This window comes from Gavialis gangeticus, unplaced genomic scaffold, assembly GCF_001723915.1.
Source record: "Gavialis gangeticus isolate Ggan-Ray unplaced genomic scaffold, GavGan_comp1, whole genome shotgun sequence".
Lineage (NCBI taxonomy): Eukaryota > Metazoa > Chordata > Crocodylia > Gavialidae > Gavialis > Gavialis gangeticus.
The window spans coordinates 12,440,463-12,447,621 of NW_017729034.1; the positions used below are offsets into that span (position 1 = coordinate 12,440,463).

At 44.1% G+C, this 7,159-nt stretch overlaps 1 protein-coding gene across 1 annotated transcript in view; it reads right to left on the reverse strand.

The window, feature by feature from the left end:
- The window catches only part of GDAP2 (ganglioside induced differentiation associated protein 2), an 83,350-nt gene that overhangs the window by 14,667 nt on the left and 61,524 nt on the right, over positions 1-7,159 (reverse strand). The window contains exon 14 of the mRNA XM_019527328.1: positions 1,167-1,310. Within this exon, the coding sequence (XP_019382873.1) occupies positions 1,167-1,310 (144 nt within the window). The remainder of the gene's footprint in view (positions 1-1,166; positions 1,311-7,159) is intronic.

Consider the following 7,159-nt stretch of genomic DNA (forward strand, 5'->3'; position numbering starts at 1 on the left):
CTGTGCCTGCTGGCGCACACACACGGCCCCATGCCTGCTGACACGCATGCGCACACATGCGGTGGCATGCTCTGTGGTTCAGGCATGTGGGTGGTGCTGGAGCAAGGTGTCCCAGGAAAGTAGGAAACCAGGGGTGGGGGGTGCTGGGCTGCTCAAGCCTGCTGAGGGCTCCCTCTGGGTCCTACTGCCCCTGGCTCCAATCAGCTTTAACAGGGAGCTGGGGCAAATAAATATTAATTTACTAAAGTATTTTTAGGGCTTCCACTGGCCAGACAGTAAGGTCTGGTGGGCTATATCTGATCCAAGGACCGTATTTTGCCCGCCCCTGTTATAGGCAGTATCGTGCTTCCCCATTATAGCCTATGGGCAAAATGTCGAAACTGTCTCGCTGTTCCAACACTGTTTTGATGAAACAAGACAGAACAGGCCTTTCCAAACGAAACACTGTCCCATCGAAACGGTGAAACGGAAGTCAAAACGAAACTGCTGTTTTGCACAGCCCTAGTATCTACAGATTTGGAGGCCAGGAGAAAGCTGTTTATGGAATATGTCAGCTCTGTAAGCAACAGACAATGAGGAGATGAGCAGAAGAGCGGAGCAGAGGAAGGGTAGGGGAAAGCTCAACTTCCTCTAAAATTTGTGCACACAGGGCTGCCTAGGACCCAAGGGCAGAGACACCAGCCACTTGCCTGCACCAAAGTCAGAGGCAGGATCATCTGCTTCAGTACCATAGGTGTGAGCTCTTGGAAATTTCAGCTTTGCAACCCTGCCATCTCAGAGCTGCATCTCCATCTATTTAGCTGATTAGGTTAACTAGATTCTTCTTACCTTAACAAAAATTTGGTCAGGTCCTTGGACTCTCTGAAAAGTTGCTGAAGTAGCTCTTGGGTGGGAAATGAGTAGGTGTCCTTTTTTTTTTTTTTTTACATACCAAAAAAATATATGAAATGCTGCTGCTACGAGAAGGGGCTACTTCTAAGCCAAGCCTTCTGCTCAACAACTGGTGTAGACAAGACTTTTATGAAGCAACTTACTCCACAAAAGTGCAGCCAATCTCCACAGCAACCCTCCTCACTTCTCTTTTAAAAGACAACTTTCGTCCATTCTACTCTGCATTGATTTAAGGCAGCTATCCTTGGGAGAATAAACCAACAGAAGCCACTTACCCTGGCATCATATTCAAGGACAAAAGGGGGGAAATCGATTTGTTCTGGGGGTATGTCTGTGAACAACTGTTGAAGGCTTTCTACATAGTGGATTTTGTCCTTTAGCCCTGAGATGGTAAAGGTTGTGAAAAACCATGCTGATACCTAAAGAAAGCATAGAAAAGAATTAAGATAATGTTATTCCAGTCAGTGAAATTAATCAAGCTTCAACATTAAGGAAAAAACAACAATTACGTTTAACAAATACACCACTTAGATTACCAATGTGTTGCTGTTTAGTCATTTGCTTTTTGGTGCTTACACTGAAATTAACACCTTCAGTTTCCAGGCCAATATTCTGATTCCACTTTCAGTTTGAGCTCAACATTTTGGCCCCAAGTTGGTTGCATCCTTGAAAATAAAGTAGTGTCCCTATCCCTAAAAGTAGAGCATGAAGCTTCAAAACAAAGGAATTACACTTTTTGAGGGGTTCAAAATCTGTACACCAGTTGTTCTCTATCTTTTTAGATTCAAGCATGGACAGATCTAGGATTCTGAAAAAGGGGGGTGCACATGGTGTGATGCATCACTGCACATTACACAATATATATTTTTCTTCAGGTAAAAGAAACTAGAAGCTTTACTAACAAGCTAGGGGCCTCAGGCTATATTATTCCATTTAAAATCAAAGCAAAAACAAATACAAGCATGTTTGGAATATGCATTAGTTTGATATATCAGATGTTTTGTATTAAAAAAATAGAACAAACCAAGCAAAAATAATCAATATATTGTTTCACTAGTCTTGTAGTCATTAGAAGCAAGTCTACATCTCTCCTTTAGTTTCATAAAACTGAATCAAGCCTTCTTGAGCATCTTGATAGTGCATCCAATAATTTCACTGAAAATTATTTCCACACCTGAATACTTTTTAAGATAGAGTTAAAAGCAGTCTTCAGGGCTTTGAAATAGAAGCTGCATTACTTGGCGGAATTAAGACACAGCAGAATTGCAGAGGAAAGAATAGCATGATTAGCGGAACATTATTATCATTAAAAAGGAGAGAGAGCCATTAATACCTGTGAAATATAGAGTTTAGAAGGAATTAGGTAGATTACGATGAGCCATGAAATCAAGTGAATCCCTCACTTCTGCCTGAACAGAAATGCTGCTGCCACTGCTAGACAGTTTATTTTAAACTTTGGGTGGATCAGGAATCAAAGGGAGGTTCAACTGCACTCATGGCACCTGTAACAGGGAACCTAGGGCTCATTTTATCATAAGGGTGAAAGAGCAGTCAGGAGAGCCTCAGGAGGGGAAGGCTGCTTATTATATGCTGTCAGACAGCAGGTCCCCAGGGATTTATCTACTATGAGCACCTACTGCAGCTGCTCCGCTGTAGTACAATAGGCTAGAGCCCTGCATGGGGACAAGATACTACTGCAGCACTGTCTACCAGCAGCAAGCTACCCTAGAGTTAAGTCAGTAAGTTATATCAGGAAGCACCTGCAGCCAGCCCAAGAGGTCAACTGACCAGAAAAGGGCTGGGCCTGGGAGGCATGTAAACCCAGATCTAGAAGCTGAAGGGGAAAGATCTCTGCTGTGAAATGGCTGTTGCAGAAGGAACCCCACCAAGCCTGAGAACAACAAGAGAGGAGCTAAGGGCTGGTAAGGAACAGGGACACTGAATGAATGGAGGTTTTTAGTAGCTAATTAGTGGGTTTAGATTTCAGCTGCAGCCAGTGCACTTCTGTTGTGTTTGAGTTTGAACCGGTGGACTGGATGGGACAAAGAGGGGAGAATAGAGTGCCAGGGAGGCATGTCAATGTGGAGCTGGCCTAAGAGCGAGCTCTGTCTCCCAGCAGGAGAGCGAGACAGACAGAAACAGGGCCAAGGACTCAGTGCTTGAGAGAGGTGGAGTCCCTGGCCCTAAAGGGACAAGACTCCAGCCCCACTCTTGGGTCTAAATTACTAAATTACTACAAAAATCAATAGACAACCAGCTTAGTAGTCATAAATAGAGGATAATTATAAATGGATCCAAGTCCAAATAGCAGGAGGTTTTGAGTGGTGTCTGATGTGTTGGTCTTGGGTATGGTGCTGTTCAATGCATTTAATTACTTGAATACCAGAAAAGAGAGCTTCCTGAGCAAATCTATAGATGATACAAAATTAGGAAGGATTGCAACCACACTGGAGGACGGAAGTAGAATTTAGAAGGATCCTGATAAATTGGAAAGCTGGGCTATGGCAACACAATTAAGTTTAACACTAACAAAGGCAAGGTGCTACACCTAGGGAAGAATAAAATCAAAAGCACAAATGCAAACTGGGTGATAACTGGCTGGATAGTAGCACTGCAGAGAAAGATCTTGGGGTCTTGATGAATAACAGACTTAACCTGAGCCAGCAATGTGACGCAGTAGCAAGAAAGGTGAATATGGTTTATTGGGTGTAAGACGTGGGAAAGCAAGCATTGGTTAGGCCTCATCTAGTATTGTGAACAGGTCTGGGCTCTGCATTTTCAAACAGATACAGAGAAATTATGAAGCGTCTAAAGGTGGACAACAAAAAGTGATAAAGGACCCGGGAGGCAAGCAATATGAGAATTTGAGAGTCAGCTTGCAGAAAAGGCAATTAAGAGGGGACATGATAACAGTCTTCAAATAGCTGAAGGGCTGCCACAAAGAGGAAAAACACCTCTCTTTCATGTGGCAAGTAGCATATGTAACAATGGTTTGAAATTGCACAGTAGATTTAGATGGGATATCAAGAAAAATGTCTTCACTGTTAGAACAGTGAGGGTATGGAACAGACTGCCAAGGGAAATTGGAATCTCCTTTATTGAGGATTTTAAAGAAGAGACTGCATAAACATTGGTCAGAGGTGATTTAGCAATAGTAACTCCTGAAGCATGATATAAAAAAAAAAAAAAAAAAAAAGTTGGAAGCCCAGGAGACCCCTATATAATGCTTTGCTTGGAGACCCTACTAACTATGAAACTATCAGGAGACAAGCTCTGCAGCCCAAAGCAAGTAGAAGTTTGGAGAGGACCAGGCTCAGCAGCATGAGAATGAAGCAGAACTCCAAAACTGGCTTGTTTATGAAAGAAGATTAAAAGGAGCTGGGATAAGTTTATAGAGGGGGGTAGAAGGATGGATCAGGTGGTTCCGGCTGTCTAGTCAGGGTGCATGATGCAAGAAATTGCATTTGCAGTCACCAGGCTGCAGAGCAGAGTGGAAGGTGTTTGGTTTGTCCATGTGTTTGGGCTTTGCTGATTTCCACGAGACCAGGAAGGAATGTTTTCCCCCTGCAGTTGTTATGGGTGTTAGGGTTCCCACCCCGCCCCCCTCAGAAGCATTGGGTATATGCCAAAGGTAAGGCTGAACATTTTGACTGGAGTGTGCAGATGCTATTTCTGGGAATTAAAACCTGGAGGTTTCTGGCTCAAGGGTCTTATTCCTCCTCTCGGAGTCAAACATACTGGCTACTCACAGACATGAACAAAATCCAAAACCAAACCAAAACTGTACTTTACCAGAAGAGGAAGTGCGTTAATTTGACTGGGCTCTACAGCCAATTCATTCAGCTATTATATAATAATGCAAAAAAGGCCAGCTGAAGCACAGGATCTATGCAGATGTTCGGTGAGGCAGGTCAAACTAACGTAATGCCTCTTACAGGGAAGCATGGTGCTCAACACAGACATTTCATAGATTCATAGATATTGGGGGCTGGAAGGGACCTTACAGATCATTGGGTCCAGCCCCCCTGCACTTGGACAGCAAAGGTGTGCATCACGACATTTTTTAAAGATCTCCAGGGTAGGTGATTGTACCAGCTCTGGAGGGAATCTGTTCCAGACCCTAGCTGCTCAAATTGTAAGTAAGTTTCTCCTGATGACCAATCTGAAGTGATCTCCAAGCAGTTTGTGGCCATTGGTTCTTGTCCTCCCCTGGGGTGCCTTGGTGAACAGATACTCCCTATAGGCTGCCACCAAGTCCCCTCTAAGTCTTCTTTTTTCCAGGATGAACACTCCTTGTATGACCTGCTCTCCAGACCTCTGCATGGCCCTCCTTTGGACTCTCTCAAACTTCTCCACATTCTTCCTGAAGTGCCACGCCCAGAACTGGATGTAGTATTCCAGCTGTGGTCTTGCCAAGGCTGAGTAGAGTGGGGGGATGACATCCTTAGTCTTTCTAGAGATGCATCAGCAGATGCATACCAGTATTTGATTAGTTCTTGCAGCTACAGCATTGCATTGGTGGCTCATGTTCATTCTGCTGTCTATCATGCCTCCCAGATCTCTTTCAGTTGTGGTGCTGGCAAGTGTAGTGCACTACAAAGTGTGTTGTGGATTATTTCTCCCCAGATGGAGAACTTCACATTTCTCCGTGTTAAACACCATCAGGTTTTGATCCACCCACCTTGTAAGCCCAGCCAAGTCAACCTGTATCCCTAGCCTGTCCTCAAGCATGACTGCACTCCCCCATAATTTGGTGTCGTCCGTGAACTTTGCCAGTATGCTTTTAACACCTGAATCCAAATAATTGATGAACACGTTGAAAAGCACTGATCCAAGTACTGAACCCTGAGGGATGCCACTGCCATGTTAACTCAGTTCCATCTATTAATACTCTCTGGGTCTACCTTGGAGTCAGTTACCTAGCCACCACACTGTAAAGTAGTTGAGGCTGCATTTTCCCAATTTTACCATGAGGACATAATGGGAGACTAAGTCAAAGGCCTTTCTGAAATCCAAGTATATGAAATCAGTCTCATTTCCCTTATCCAGTTGGCGAGTTACCTGATCACAGAAGGAAATGAGGTTGGTCAGGCACAAGCTGCCCACAATTAAGCCACGTTGGCTGTCGTTTAGAATACTGCCTTCAGTTAGCCTACCAATAATGGATTCTTGAATAATTTTTTCCAGGATGTTTCCAGGGACTGAGGTCAAACTAATTGGCTTGTAATTCCCTAGGTCCTCCTTTCTCCGTCTCTTGAAGATAGGCACCACATTGGGACTCTTCCAGTCTCCTAGGATTTCTCATGAGCAACACAAGTCTTCAAATAGCTTTGCCATAGGTTGCACAATGATGTCATCCAATTCCTTCAGCTCTCTTGGGTGTAGTTCATCTGGTCCTGCTGACTTGTAGATATCCAGCCTCTCTAGATGTTCCCCCACAAGATCTTTGCCAACTATGGGAGGGTGATCACCGCAACCTTGATCATCTTGTATCCTGTCAAGCAGGCTAATACCTTTGGATTGGTGGAATACCGACACGATGCATTCATTTAGGAGTTTGGTTTTCTCCCAAGTGTTGGTTATCAGCTGTCCTCATTTTGTTCAGTGGGGGCCTTATGTTTCCCTTATTTTTTTCTCTGACTTCTAAAGAAGGACCTTTTATTGTCCTTGATTCTGGTTGCCAATCTGAATTTAGTTTCTGCCTTTGTTTTTCTAATCCGCTCCCTACAGGTGCAGGCTATTGCTGTGTACTCCTCCACGGCAGTAATTCCTGACTTCCATCCCTTACAAGCTTCTCTTTTCAATTTCATGACTTCCTTATTGAGCCAAGCAGGTCTCCCAGCCCTTTTACTGCTTTTCTTTTGAAAGGGAATGGACTTCCTTTGTGCTCCAAGGATTGCATCCTTGAGGAATGACCACTCTTCTTGAACTCCCTTTCCTATTGGACCACGGTCCTTCAGGGCCTTGCCAAGCAATCTCCTAAGTTTATGGAAGCCAGCTTTCCTAAAATCAAGGATTTCTATCCCACTGACTGATTTCTTCTTCTTATGGTGGATGGAGAAAGTGACCATCTCATGGCCACTGTTGCCTAGCTTCCCTTTGATCCTCAGGTTGCTCACTAGATTGTCCCCTTTGGCCAGAATTAAATCCAAGACTGCCTTACCCTTGGTTGGCCCGTAGACTTCTTGAGTCAGATGGAGGTCTTTAATGCAAGTAAGGAAGCTTTGTGAACAATCAGATTTTGCTGAGTGCTCGTCCCATGAGATGT